The sequence below is a fragment of the Rhea americana genome, unplaced genomic scaffold (genome assembly GCF_003343005.1).
Source record: "Rhea americana isolate MKP2758 unplaced genomic scaffold, rheAme1 scaffold_154, whole genome shotgun sequence".
Taxonomy (NCBI): Eukaryota; Metazoa; Chordata; class Aves; order Rheiformes; family Rheidae; genus Rhea; species Rhea americana.
The window spans coordinates 2,298,520-2,313,770 of NW_028185639.1; the positions used below are offsets into that span (position 1 = coordinate 2,298,520).

Here is a 15,251-nt window from a genome sequence, read left to right on the forward strand (position 1 = left end):
ACCATGATACCTGCCTGCCAAAAAACAGGAGGGGGGGGGAAAGGGGGGGGGGGGGGGGGGGGGGGGGGGAATGGACAGCCTTTAGCATGCAGTTGTTTTGGAAAAGTTTTACAGATTTCAACTCCCGTCTGTCTGTACATCAGAGTGTTCTTGTTTTAGACTTAATTCTTCCCGTAGATCTTACTTTTTGCTTTTCATGTATAAATCACTTAGTACAGCAGGATCCTGACCTTAGAAGATGACTTCCAAATGCTATGTTGCCAAGCCCCCCTCCAAAACAACAACAAAAGTGGGGAAGCGTGCCAAATAAAAAGAAGTGAAATCAAAATTGGATAAATGCAAAATCTGCAAACACAGCCTACTCAAAAGGACTGTGAAGACAGTTGTCATATTCTCAGGCAAAAATAGAAGAAAAAAAAATCCACTAAGAACAGTAACAGAATGTGAAAAAAACAGGTAAAAACTTTGGATGGAAACCTGAATGACTCTTCAGAGTACTTCATAGCTTCATGAAAGGGTTATAAACAATGAGAATTCCTTTACATCTTAAACAGATCCGTGAGGAGTRCTTAGGCCAAACGGACTTTAAGGGAGTTACTCAGATGGCTGAAGTCATTGAATAGTATTTTGATGTTATATGATGATGGGTAGGACATGAACAAGAACAGTGCTCAGTGGTACAAGTAATATCACATACCCACGCAAAGCAGGTTGATTATTGATGGCTTCCAATGCCAGGAAAATTAGCAAAGCGTGTGGTTTTTTTTATTTTTGTTTGGGGTTTTTTGAAAAAGAAAATGAGGTCTCTTTGCCCTAGGAAAAAGAATTTGCAAATTAAAATAATGGTGAAAAAGAGCATGCAACCAAAGTGCACTTGCAGAAGTCTGGAAAAAAGCAGACCATTAGGGAAATAGGAAGTATGTTCATAAAATGACAGCTAATTAAGGAAGGAAAGGTGAAACTCAAATATATGATCTCTTTCAATGTTGTATTACAGAAACTCCTATGATGTGTTGAATGCTCTTTGAAAGCACAAAGGAACAATCTAAAGAACAAGGAGGAACAAGAATTCTTGCTAAGTGTGGGGATTCCAATATCAAGTGAATTTCCTGGAACTGACTTTATCCTTTGCTGTAGGTGAAAGCAGCTCTGTGGGCCCTCCAAGGAGGCACTTCTGTAGTTATTGCAAACGGAACCCACCCAAAGATCTCGGGTCACGTCATCACAGATATTGTGGATGGGAAAAAAGTTGGCACATTTTTTTCAGAAGTAAAACCTGCAGGTGAGTATAGGGGTAACATGTCTGAGTTGCAGAGACTTTGTGAAAGTTTAGAATGAGTTAATTTGACTAGACCTGTAAAACAACTGGAAAAGCATGCCCCACTTGACAAATGGTTGTTGAAAGGTATTTTCTACAGTTAGAACAGTGTTGGATCCTCTGCTGTTCCCTCTAGCTGATAGTGTTACATCAGACTTGCATTTAAATAAGTGAATAAAATTTTTATCATTTGCTAGTCTTGGGAGTTTTAGTCTTAGCTGCTGTACAGAAACTGTTCCAAAAATCTGTTCATCTTTGTTTCTGCTGTCTGAAACTGTTTTTATTCTATTGTGGCATCTCTGAGATAGGGGAAAATCAGAATTCACACATTCAAGGTGCATGTAAGCCTTGGATTTTTGAGATAGGAGGACTAACTTTGAGTTTTGATTAATGATGTCTTCTGTTCGATTCTCTAGGTCTTTTCTAATAATTCTGAAACTTTTATTTCCTTTTAAACACTTGTGAGCTGATGTTTTCATAGAACTATGTATTATAATACCAAGACCTGATTATCCTTTTTCCCCATCTACATCTCTTTTATTTCCGTTGAATTTCATTTGCTATTTTGTAGCCTAGTGATTTGGCTGCAGAGGAAATTGATGCTTTTCAGCTAGTCCCACTAATAAGAACTTTCTACAAGCAGTAAAGGCTTTCATCTTGTTACCTCTTTCCCCGTCATTTGTAAATACGGCAGACGGCACGTGTTCTTGTGAAACTTTATTAACAGTCTTCCTCTACTGTGGAGAGTGCTTACTCTGATCCTTTCTTTGTCTTCTGCCTTCTAATATAACCTTTGGAACTTTCCTTGTAATTGGCTGTATCTCTTTATTTACTGGCATGTCACTTTCTTCAAAGAATGCCTAAAGATACCGTGCTTAATCGTGTGTCCATTAGTTCTTTTCTTACAGTTCCCAGTATAATTCTTGGTATGGACTTTGGAATCCTGCTCTGACAATTTTCTTGGGACCTTTCTTAAATAGAAGTAGTCATAATTGTCACCTTCAAAGCATCTGTTCTACAGACAGTTCCAGGAGACAGTTAAAAAAGACAGTTCAGTGAGTTTATCTGTCAGCTACTTGAGAACTCTTAGGGGAAACACTGTCTGAACCCAGTGACTTGTTACTTCTGTTTCAAAATATGTTCTATATCATTTCAGTTTGAGAGAGATCCCTTGAGATCCTGCTGCAAAACATTTTTTTGTGTGTGTGTAGGAACCCTTTAGACTGAATTTTGGCTTCCATTATTGTTTGTACAGTACCGTGCCATTTTGTAATAATTTCTGTTGTCCTCAGTTTGCTATTTAAGCTTCTCAAATGATGCCTCTCTGTTTTCAATAACCTCCCATATCCTGAGATTTAGCCATGCTGGTATTATCTTGCCCTTTGTCGTGCCCTTTTGATACCTGTTTTTTGTGTCTAGTGTGGTTACCTTACGGAATCTGTATGATGTCCCTTTAAAATGAMAACTTTTGGAACCATAGAAATATTTTTTGTATCCGATACAAATCTTCCTATTTTGGCATACAGTTCACTTCTTGAATATGCCTTTTAAGACTCTGTACCAGCTTTCCTGGTCTGAATGGAGAGCTGGAAGATGCAAGAGCTAGTGCTGACTTCTGTGTGTGCTATACCTTTYTTTTGCATGCCATATTCTTGGTGGCGTGTTTTTGTGGATTTTTTAATGTTTGGGGGTTTGTTTGCTTTTTGCAGGCCCTACAGTGGAGCAGCAGGGTGAAATGGCTCGAGCTGGTGGCAGGACATTGGCAGCTCTGCAGCCTGAACAGGTGACAGAGCAATTTGGCCTCGCTTGTTAAACTTGTGAATGTGTGTAAAGATTTAAAACACCAATTTAATACACGGGCCCTTCTGTGCAGGAATCTACTCTCTGTTGTGTGTCAGATCCATCGTTTGGACTGTAGTATTCTATAAGAAAGTGGAAGAGCAGAAAGATGGTTTGTTTCAGAGCTGTGAAGTAATGTGATACACATTGGGTTTGTACAAATTCAGGTATTTTAAGAGCATCTAACATCATACGGAAGTTATTTGTGATCGGAGATGCTAACAAATTGATTGGAATAACTTGTCCCATTCACTCCTGCTTGTACAAGTACATGCAGAAGAGGAGCATAGATGATTATTGTTTWGTAATTGGGTAGGTAGAAGGAGGCATCTCTTGTGAAAAAGCTAAGGTGATTTTAAAGGAAGAACTTCGGGGATTTAGGCAAGAAGATTGGTGTGGAAAGCAAGATAATAAAAAAGCAAAGTGCAGGTTGAATTACTGTTCAGCCGCATTTTTCAGTGTGGTGCAGACTAGAAAAATCAGCTGTTCCAGGTATTCTGAGAGTCCAGAGAGTAAGAGGATGTGGTCAATAGAAATAAACGAGAAGGGTCCAGAAGTCAAGGAGGTTTGATTTTGAGATGACAGTTCAGAAATTTTCTCTTTCAGAGAGCAGAGATTATCTGTCGTCTTGCCGACTTACTAACCGATCAGAGAGAAGAAATTCTCTTGGCAAACAAAAAGGACTTAGAAGAGGCTGAAAATAAAGGTAATATAACAAGTCTTCCCATGGTAGCCTTTTTATCATGAACTTACCTGAGCCTCTAAGGAAATGAGCAGAACTAGAGCCATATATCATTGAGATTGAGTAGTATGGCTGTCAGAGATTAATGAACCCAGGACCTTGAGAACTGGTACTGTAAACAGCTGCACTTTGTGTCATTGCAGAAAGCTAATGTCTGTTTTGGAGAAGATCCTGAGGCTTTGTAATACGCTGAACAGTGCATTGGAAAAACTTAGTGCTCCATTTGGGAAGGGAGACTCATTGTGGAAATGGAACATAACAAACATCTTTTTGTTATTGTCATGCACAAAGTGAGCATTTGCTGGGTTGGTGAAGATAATGTTTTGCTCCTGCAGGGACAGTTGTCACCTGTATGCTTAAGCCAATGCTCTCCAAAAAGAATCTTCCTACTGAGGAAGATTCTGTGTAGGTGGCTTGGACTAAACCTATTCTTCTGTGTTAGCCTAATCCCAGCTTCTTACTTGATTGCTTGGGGGTGCGGGGGAACATACGAAAATTATACAGTGTGAATTTTAATATTTTGTGTAAGACATCAGGGAGGCACGCTTATTGATTAGAGTACCTGGAGGGATGTTGCTGGGTAAATTACCTAAACATGTTCAGACCAGAAAACTTAAGCTGTTCCTGCCCAGTCTGAACAGAAATTCTATACATATGTCTGTGCTTTGGGTTTTCTGTCTTTAAAATAAAAAGATTCAATTACTGTCCAGACCTTCTGGAAATATTGCAAAGATAAAATCTGGAAGAGATTCGGGTACTTGAAGTAGGACAAGCTTTATCTTCGAGGATGTCAACATGGKTTGATATACAAATTATTTAAACCACATTACGTGCGAACCTGGTGGTATGTGAAATCATAGTCACATTTGAGGGGTTTTGTTGTGGCTACCAGACCTAATGCCTTGCATTGTTTATCTAGGGTAGCTTTCTTGCTAATTGGTGGAAAATACCTGGATTTTCCATAGGCTTGCCACTTCTTTAGGTCAGTTTTGCTTGAGCCTAGATGGGCAAATCCATCTCCGGCATGTTTTCTTTTTTTCTTCTAGGAAGATTGGCACTTCCTTTGTTGAAACGATTGAGTCTATCTACATCAAAGTTGAACAGCTTGGCTATTGGGCTGCGTCAGATTGCAGCATCCTCACAGGACAGTGTTGGCCGTGTAATTCGGAGAACACGAATAGCGAAAGACCTAGAGTTGGAGCAGGTGACTGTGCCTATTGGGGTCCTTCTTGTGATCTTTGAATCTCGTCCTGACTGTCTTCCACAGGTATGGAAGGAGGGCAGAACACACTTCTGGGCATTCTTTCAAAAAACGTGATGCATTTCTCATGACACATAATTGGGAGTCTACAAGAAGTCTTGTCTCTCAAAGAACTCTCGCTAGAGTTTTTATAATAAGAGTTTTGTTGGCACCCCTGTTTTCTACAGACACATTCTCAGGATTTGCTTCTGTAGTTTTCAGAATCAGTTCAGGAATGGTTTTTGATAGCCTAGTATGTAGAAGGAGTTAGCTTACCCTCAAAGGATGCAGTTCTTGCATCCATCTAATGAATGTACCTTCTCTGCCTAACTTGCAACTTAGGAGGTTCCTACCAATGAACACTTGTCTTATCTGTCCATGCTGGATACAGCTGAGCTGTAGGGTGAGGGTTAAACCAGAAYTGTTTAATACAGATGTTAATAATTAACTGTAACCCTTAAGAATATGTGATAAAAATTGAACTTAGCACAAAAGCTCAGAAGTTCCAGGCTTTGAGCTGGTCTGTCCAGTACCAATACTGCACATGTGCCATAAATCAGAATGAGAGTCTTCACTTAACCATAGTGAGATGGGTGAGAGGCAAAAAATGGTGTTTTAAGTTCTGAAGTATTGAAGTTGCTGGAGTGGAAATCTTGAATGATGTACTGTAAGTGAGCATCATTTGTCATGTGTCAAGAATAAGGCAGGCATCTTCCAGGTAAATACTTTCATTTCCAGAGCTGTATGAGAGAGGTATTGCTGTGATTGACTGTTACAATAATGCATGAAAATATGGGACTTAAACCGAGGTTGCATTGGCAACCTCGATCTTAGCAGTTTCTAACTCCAGAGTACTTCATAGAGCAACTCTAGCAGCTTTTCAAAAAGCAAACAAAAGAGTTGATTATCAGCACTATTGCCGATGCTTAATGTAATTGGCTGAGCAGATCTCTTTAATTAAAGTGCTTGAGGAGCAAGTGAGGGTACAAGTGCTTAAAAAGAAAATGAGACTCTGCCAGTGGGCAGCTTAGTGTTTCATAACTGAATTTTGTGGATGTTGATTTCCATTTCAAACTGAAGGGGAGTATGCTCTAGGCAGAGTTGATGTGGAAGGAAAAGGTACTGGTCTCCCTTGTCTGCCATTAGTTCCTTGCTGCCAGCTCTGTTCTTCATAGATGACAGGTATGTTTCCTTGTCAAATTCTAGTCTGCCCTTCTATGTTTCCACCTCAGTCTCGTCCATCTTAGCCAATCTCTCCCTCCTTCTGGTCTCCCTTATAGAATCATAGAATCACAGAATCAGTAAGGTTGGAAGGGACCTCTGGAGATCATCTAGTTCAACCCCCCTGCTCAGCAGGGTCACCTAGAGCACATTAGACAGGGTTGCATCCAGGTGGGCTTTGAATATCTCCAGAGAAGGAGACTCCACAACCTCTCCATTGCTCCATTGCTCTGTCACTCTCACAGGGAAGACATTCCTCCTTCTCCTGCTATGCAGCTCATGTCAGAGCCTGTATCCAGGATGTCCTTTGACTTGTTCGTGGCGTTCTTCCCTCTGCCAATAGTACCCTGAAAACTCAAGTTTATGCTTGAAACACTAACGGAGTTCATTCTGGAGTCATACGTGTTGTTACCTGGAAAAATTTCTTGGTGTCATAAAATGAGAACCATAGATTGACATTGAGTAAATCAGCAGGTTTCAAAATCCTGAGCTTACTCTATTTTTCAATCACTTTTTCTTTTCCTTTTTTTTTTTTTCTTTAAATTCCTTTCCAACAGGTGTCTGCTTTGGCTATAGCCAGTGGAAATGGCTTACTGCTTAAAGGAGGGAAAGAGGCTGCATATAGCAATCAAATCCTTCATCATCTGACACAAGAAGCACTGTCCATTCATGGAGTCAAAGATGCGGTGCAACTAGTGAGTGCCTAGAATTAAGCTGATTTTTTTTGTTGTTGTTATGATATGCATAAAAAGTACAGGCAGAATTCAGAGTTCACACCATAGACCATTTGTGTCACGACTGTTACAGGTGAACACAAGAGAAGAAGTAGAAGATCTCTGCCGCTTGGATAAACTGATAGATCTAATCATTCCACGTGGCTCATCCCAGCTAGTCAGGGATATCCAGAAAGCAGCTAAGGGAATCCCAGTGATGGGACACAGCGAAGGGATCTGCCATGTGTATGTGGACACAGATGCCAGCGTTGAGAAGGTCACAAGAATAAGTAAGCTGGGAGAGGGTGTCTTGAATCTCATGGGCTTAATTKAACTTTGCAGTATGATAATTGTTAATTAATACACTGTTCAAAATCTTCATTATAAATGTATAATCAATTATCTGCTCTTTAATCTCAGTCAGAGACTCAAAGTGTGAATATCCTGCTGCCTGTAATGCTCTGGAAACTCTCTTAATTCATCGAGACTTGCTGAGAACTCCATTGTTTGATCAGATCATAGACATGTTGAGAGTAGAACAGGTTAGTCGAGCATTGTTTGTGTGGGTTTTCTGAGTTTTTTTGTTTGTGTGCGTTTTGTTTTTTCTTGCAGTTTAGAAGCATTTGGTCTGGCTGGTGTAGCCCTTAACAGTTTTGTTAGGGCATCTCACTTGTTATCCATGTGTCTCTTGGTACATGTAAATGAACTGGAGACTTTTCTCTGCTTCTCCACACAGTCTCCTCGTTCTTCACAGCAATGATCTGGAAGAGGTTCTTCAGGATATCTACCTGCTATTGCTAGGATGCAGATGCTTCTTTTTATATAACAGAAATCATGTTCTGCCTTAGAGCATATATACCACCCATTATCCACCCTTCTTAATTCTGAATTCTGGTAATCTCCCAGATCCAAAGCCTGATTTGTTTTGTTTTGTTTTTAATCTATTTAAATCTGTTTTTAATCTGAGCTGCTTACCTCAGTCAATTCCCTTCTTTTTTTTTTTCTTCTTGAATCTACTTTATCCACAGGTTTTTTTAAAAAAACCTATGTCTTGCATGCTTTTATTTCTACCCATTTTTTCTCCTAGTATGTCAATACAACAGTGAAAGGCCAGTACATTACCCAGTTATCTTCACGTGAGTAATAGCAAACATTGCTCTGCTACTGCAAAGGTAGCAGAGATGTGTCAGGGCATAAATATTCCTAAAGTGCTGTGAATTGCAGAGAAAAGAAGGGCTTTCATAGAGTATGCGTTTAGCAATTAGAGTGTATAGGCAGTGATTAACTTTTTTGGGGTCTGAAGCCCATGCTTCAAAGACAGCTGATGTCAGCTTACAGAAAAGGGTGAAAGCAGGTCAAGCTCCTAAGTTTCCTCTGGGTGAGACTTGCAAACTTGGAAGCATTTCTGTACTTACTCTCTGCATTGCACTTGTTGTCTCCTTATAGTATAGGTACAAAGGCTAGGTGCAGTATTTTAGTTGTTCTGCCAGTATTAGTGTTGTACTGTCCTGTCTGATAGCTTACCTGTAGCGATATCATTGTTTTAAACGGTTAAAAAAGAGCTCTGAACTATGAGCATTTTACGGTAGGGAGCCAACTTAGCACTTCCATCCTAGTACCTTCTTGCTAACTCATTGATCTCCTAAGGTTCCCAAAACTTAGGTTAAGTTTTCTTACACTTGATTTAGAAGCCATGCTTTCATCTGGAAGATACTGGTATAATCAGCAGTACAAAATATTTCTGGTATTGCAGGTGAAGATTCATGCTGGCCCAAAGTTTGCCTCTTACTTGACATTCAGCCCCTCAGAAGTGAAATCTCTCCGCACCGAGTATGGGGACCTGGAGTGCTGCATTGAGGTGGTGGACAGTGTCCAAGAGGCTATTGAACATATCCATAAGTATGGAAGTTCTCACACTGATGTTATCATTACAGAGAATGGTTAGTGACCAATCTACTTCCTAAAGCTACTGCTCTGGTTTGACTGCAGGTTCTTGGTGTTAGTATAACTACTTGTATTGCAGTAGTGTCACTTGGTTCTGCAGCAGGCATGATTAACTGGAGGCTTATGAGCTAAATCTACAAGGTAAGTTCTGTTTAGCTTAGAGAAAACATGTTGTGCAGCCCTCATTCCAATATAGGGAGGCATGTGTTGACTGACTAGCAGATTACATACCAGCAGATGCTCCTGCAAAGCAAATAGCCTTTATGTTACTGTATTGAGCAGCTGTGCATTCTTATTGCAACAAAGGGTTTTACCTAGAGTATCTCCTGATTCCTAGAGATGCCCTTAGGCATCTGGACATTGGAGAGGTGAGCTTCTGTAGTCCATCACTGGAGGGACTAGGGAGAATGGTGGGGAAAGGATCAGGCTATTATCTACTGTATTGTCTTCCAACATCTTTTGTATCTTGCAAACAAGGATCACAAACCCTTTTTCCCTGCCTCTCCCACTCCTTTATTCCCCACTTCTGCATCCCTAGTATGGAAACTACATTTATCTCCAACCCTGCCAGTTTCCTGCCCCTTTGATGTTGTGGAGTTGTGCTCCTGCCTGCAGCTCTGAGCTGCTCCTATCTGTAGCACCTGTCCTGCATGCAGTCTGAACACTGTGCAAGGTCAAAACTCAGTTATCGCTGCACCCAGCTAAAGGGTGAGTCCCAGCCTGGAGTTCTTGAGTAACAGTAATAGTCAGGTCATGCTTTCACTGGACCTAGTGCACTAGTGGTTTCCAAGGCAGTTTACTGGAAATTAAGCTGCTCTTCTGTTTGCTTTGTTGCTAAGGGTGACTGACCTGCAGCTCACAGTTTTACAGAAGACCTCTTCTGAAGTACTAAGATTTGGATTAGTGTGCATGAGCTTGCTCAGGTGTTGCTTTTTTAGTGTTAAACTGGGTTAGTAAGCTGATTTCATGTGATATTTCTGCATTATATTTCTCAAATGTTATCCCTAGTATCAATATTAAGTTAGGATTTTTCGTTATCTGGAACAACTACATGTTCCAGGTAATGAAGTGCTGACTCTGTAATTTAATTGTATTAGTTAGACTGCAAAATGCTGTTTGGAACTGATCTATTTTCCCCTCAGTCATAAAAAAAAAAAATCCCTGTTTGCAGAATCTAGCCTGTGGTTTGGATTAGCCATCTTACGACTTTCTTAAAATTTTTGCAAGTTTCCTGTAACATTTACTGTGTCTACTCAGTAAGCATACTGGGAAGAAGGTACCTAAGAACATATTTTGGCCCAGGCTGTTTAAATGCTACATAACATTACATATGCAAATTCTAATGTTACATCTGTTCACTGTATTATGTTGCATTTATTGAAGCACATGCCCATTTCATATGTATTTGATTTTTTTCCCCTCCCCCCCCCCCCCCCGACCCCACAGAAAAAACAGCAGAGTTCTTTCTCCAGCATGTGGACAGTGCTTGTGTTTTCTGGAATGCCAGCACTCGATTCTCTGACGGCTATAGATTTGGACTCGGTAAGGGAGAAGATACTTCAGGGGTGTGACTGTAGGGCTTGCTGTATTGATGCAAAGTATTGCATTAATACTTTGCTCTGTGCAAAGTATGGCAAATCTCCTTCTGAATCGTGGAAGATAAGTTTAGTTAACTTTGATCATGCTATCTAAAATAAGGCTTTCAGAAAAGGTACATTTCATCCAAGCAGAAAAGCAGATAGTTGAATATCTCTTCCCTGTTGGAACTAGCTAATACTGCCAAACAGAGTATATAGGTTAATTTAGCAATAGGGAACAAAGATGTTTTGGGCTCCTTTGAAGCTGCATTCAATCAAATATGATATGATGCATGCACATAGTGATAGAACAATACAACATGGGATTTGAAATTTGTTTTGTCCATCTTTGTACTGATGCTCTAAAGCGCTGTGCTTTGTTCCTGCTGAGCAGACTAAGCTACTGTCTAGTGTGCCAGCCCTGCAGTTTTGGGGGAAGAAAAGGCAGGATCTCAACTGAGTACTGATTGCTTAAAGGAACAGAAGCATTGCCGAGCTACTGGGTGTTGCAAAAAGCAAGGGGAAACATGCTCTCCTGAGGCAGAAATTCATATAGTCTCTGTAGCACGCTTTAACTGTGAACGCTGGACAGCATTTCGTGTGCTAAAAAAACTCTGCTGAGGAACTTAGCAGATCTCTGCCTTAGTATGACAAAAGGAAAAAAAGATGCAAGATCACAGACTTGACTAATTCAGCTGTTAATTTTTAAAGGGTAAATCGTCAGGACCCGAGTCAGAGATTAATGTCAGACATACCTACTGTTTTTGCTTCTTTTTTTTCTAAAAGCAAGTCTGATAGTGGTAGCAGCTAGAAGGATAAACATTACAATTTATAGTACTTTGATTCATTTAACTTATAACTTAGAATAGCTACACGTTACTTTTGGCCTTTGGAGAGAGCCAAGAAAGGAAGATCAATGAATGTCTCTCATAACAATGTAAATCTGCATAGTACAAAAGCAGACATCTTCCTGAGAGAACTCTATCTTGTGCGTTTCCTGTAGGTGCTGAGGTTGGAATTAGTACTTCCCGTATCCATGCACGTGGACCAGTAGGAATTGAAGGACTCTTGACTACAAAATGGTTGCTGAGAGGGGACAGTCATGTTGTTTCTGACTTCTCCGAGCATGGCAGCATGACGTATTTGCATGAGAACCTCCCTCTCCCACAGAGAAATACCAGCTAGGAACATGTAGGGGGAAAATCCAGGAGTGTAAGTGTTTACTGAGGATATGCAGGCTTCAYGGCACACTCTGGGAGGGATATGGTTCTTCATCTTCAGAAGCATTGTTTTTCATCGGTGTTTAGTATGATGAATACAAAATGATCCCATCTGTGAGACTTTTTGCTTTTTTGCTATCTGGAAGTTAACCTCTCTTCCCAGAGCCATGCCCCTTCAAAACATACAAATGACACAAGGAAAGGTTTAATTTCTGTGCATTCTGTTTTTATTGCTCTGTGTAGTAAAGTGTACGTACAATATGGTTGGTGGTGCACCATAAATTTCTTCTCAAGCCTTTCTGATCTGTTCAAACATCACTTGTCCTGGAGAACAAACCTGATTATTTTCTCTTCAGTCTTAATGGTCTTAGTGGCTCTTGAAAGCTCTGAAGCTTTGACACGTACTTTTCCTTGTATTTGATCATTCTATGATTAATGGAATAGATCTTCCAAATGCATAGTAATGTTTTGACCAAGAGATCTTTTATAATGCATTACTTTTAATTGTTGACTACCGTAGATGAGTATCGCAGCTGTTTATTAGGTGGATTTTCTTACCCATTTGTACTAAATGGCTTTTCTCATTGATTTTATATAAAACATAATCCCCCTTCCTCTTCCACCCCCCACCAAGGAAGACTATCTTAAAGCTGTTTTTCTGAATAAAGTTATTTTTAAAATATCTTAAGGTGTAGAATGTATTGTGGCTGACACTGCTGTAATTCTCTAAAAAAGCTTCTGCATGTACACCTTGTCAAGTTAACAGAGGCAGTAAGTGTATTCTGACATTGTTAATACTGTCACTTTTCGTAACAAATAAGTAATTATACATCCTTCAGTGGATGGTGGGGCCTCTACTTCTAAAATGCCAAATAGGTTCTCAGTATTAAATAGCTGACAGATTTGCTGTCCCCACCTAATCACAACCTTGGTAAATGGATAAATTCCTGGAGGTATTTTATTTGTTCTTCTGCACAAATGATGTTTTCTGAGTGTGTTCAAGTGAAGAATAATGGAGTTTGACTTGTAGATCAGCCATTGATTCTTGGGTTATTCTGTGTACTGAGTTTCTGAATTGGAAACAGGTTACTCCGTACTAAATAACTAATTTCTCATTTTAATTGCAGATAATGTCAGGAACAATTCTGATCCTGGATTTTCATTGAAAACTATTTTGTTTCATGTTGATTATAATGGTTACTGTGAATTTTGGAATGCCAGATTTTTGTGTCTTAAAATACAATCTTGCCAGGACTGTGGGGGTTTTTAATCTTCTATACATTATTTTTAGGATGCTCATAAGCTTTTTTACAAGCTACATCAAGACTTCAGGGCCATCTGGAATGCAAAGTAAAACCTTAAGACAGGTACAGGTCTCAAGGGGAGGTTCTGTTCAGCTGCAGTTTTTGCTGGTATAATATGTTTTGATCATGTGATAGCAATTCTTGAATGGTTCTGATCCTTGGGCTTTTTCCTGGCTTCTCAGGCATTTTTTTACTCTTCAGGTAGCAAATACTGAACTCATTTTTAGGACTGAAACCTAGCATCTTTAACATGAGTGATGATGCAAATTAGGATTTCTTGCAAGCTGTTTGGGTGGGCTTATGTAGACTACCACGTGTGCGTATTTGGTATTATCACCTCTGTTGGAACGATGCTGTGGAAACCTTGCAAATAGTTAACAATACTCAAAGACAAGGGAGAGAGGATATCATAAAACAGTAACGTGAAGGACAACAGGTTCCAGCCAAAGAACCTTGAGGAAACCACAACTCTTTGAAGAATGTGAGGAGTTAACAAGACAAACAGTAACCTGTAAGTTCATTAAGGCTTATAAACGTAACAAATTACACTCCCCTAACTGAATAGTGAGATGATAATGACATGATAATGATGTTACCTTTGCCTTCTCTGCTTCTTATGCTAATTAACAGGAATGCTAAAATGAAAGTGCAGAGCAAATATGTGGTGTGATAAAATTGTGAGCAAGTGTTTTTATAAAGAATGAGAACGGGAGAACATGTGCTAGCTTTGTGGATCTATCACCTAGCACCCATCTCTGCACAGAAATGAAACAAACATGTCCACCGTGTGTGTCTGCTGGTTGCTTGCACACTGGTAACAACCCAATTGTGGGACAAGACTTCTGCTCTGCTGCTTTGGAAAAAATGTAAACTGCCATAGGAGAGGGAAACAGGCTGGTAAAATAGCTGTTGGGAAACCTAGCAAGGTGAGTCAGGTCTAATACTACTGCCTCCTTTCCCACCTAGCAACCTGAGGTGACCTTTGTTACCCAAGTGTTGAAATTTTAATGTCTGTCACTAGTAGTTCTAATACATCTATGGACATGTTACCTGCCTTCYGTGGGGGGAAAGAGTGTCCTAGTAAACTTCAAAATACAAGCTCGAGAAAGGAAGACCTTCCACAACAGAGAACAGGTTCCAGCCAGGTGGAGAAGCCTTGCAGTACTCTAGAAACTCAGGAAAAAGTAAGTGCAAACTCAAGCAGCTAAGATGGTGGTGAAAGGATAGAGCAGAAAGCCTTGAAAAATAAAGCTGAGTGCTTGTTTCAGTCTGTCAGGAATCCTGAGTTGCAGGAGAAGCCTCCAAGTCTGCTGTAGAATGGAGACTGGAAGTTAATGGAAAAATGGACACGGTTTGCCACTCTTGAAGAGCAGATGCAACAGGACTACATTCAAGACTGGATCTAAGGAGATTTCTTAATGTAATGATTTGGTTTTGTCACTTTTCAAAGAAGACGTACAAAATTGGTGTGTTTTATACAGACCCAACTTAGGTAGTAAGAGTTTGAGAGACAGTAGGTCTAGACCGTCTGTCTAAAGAGACTGATGCCCTAAAATAAATATATTGAGGTGCCTGTAACAAGTTTGATATCTTCCACATATTTTGATGCTTTCTAAGGAAAGGTGGTTGTTCTTGGTTGCACRGTGAAAAGTTCAGACGTGAGGGGAAGGTATAAAAGCAGCTAAAACAGTTTTGCAGTGCTCCAGTCTTAGGCAGTGCCGGATGAACACCAGAACTGAGGCAGGCACAGGGTGTGCATCACCCAGACAGAGTGACGATGGCATACCAACACCCGGGCCTGAATCTCACATGCTCTCAAGGGAGCTGCTTCCAGTAGCCTGCTGTGGGGTCTGGCTTGCAGAAGCTCTCAGACAACTGAGGATGGTTTAGCCTGCTTGAACTTGCACCCTAGGACCTTGCTCCCTGGTGCACTGCGTGTCCATAAAGCAATATTGCACTCGAAATGGGAAACGCGTGATCCGTGGCAGGCTCGCTCCCAGGCAGTATTTCTGCATGGCAAAACAATAAACGGTTGCTTTAATTCTTTGCGCTCGTGCCTGTGGTTCTGGCTGTGCCTTTGCCATGAGGACGATGCCCGGGGGGAGAGGGTTACGCGTTGCGCCTGGGGCCGGC

At 40.4% G+C, this 15,251-nt stretch overlaps 1 protein-coding gene across 9 annotated transcripts in view; it reads left to right on the forward strand.

Moving 5' to 3' along the window:
• ALDH18A1 (aldehyde dehydrogenase 18 family member A1) overlaps positions 1 to 15,167 on the forward strand; it is a 34,294-nt gene extending 19,127 nt beyond the window's left edge. For all 9 annotated transcript variants that reach the window (XM_085299790.1, XM_085299791.1, XM_085299784.1 and 6 more), the window contains 10 exons: positions 1,138 to 1,282; positions 3,028 to 3,101; positions 3,764 to 3,863; positions 4,946 to 5,166; positions 6,918 to 7,055; positions 7,168 to 7,363; positions 7,494 to 7,615; positions 8,827 to 9,013; positions 10,464 to 10,559; positions 11,598 to 15,167. In XM_085299790.1, the coding sequence (XP_085155916.1) occupies positions 1,138 to 1,282; positions 3,028 to 3,101; positions 3,764 to 3,863; positions 4,946 to 5,166; positions 6,918 to 7,055; positions 7,168 to 7,363; positions 7,494 to 7,615; positions 8,827 to 9,013; positions 10,464 to 10,559; positions 11,598 to 11,779 (1,461 nt within the window). In that variant the 3' untranslated portion in view covers positions 11,780 to 15,167. The remainder of the gene's footprint in view (positions 1 to 1,137; positions 1,283 to 3,027; positions 3,102 to 3,763; positions 3,864 to 4,945; positions 5,167 to 6,917; positions 7,056 to 7,167; positions 7,364 to 7,493; positions 7,616 to 8,826; positions 9,014 to 10,463; positions 10,560 to 11,597) is intronic.
• Positions 15,168 to 15,251: the final 84 nt, after the last annotated feature.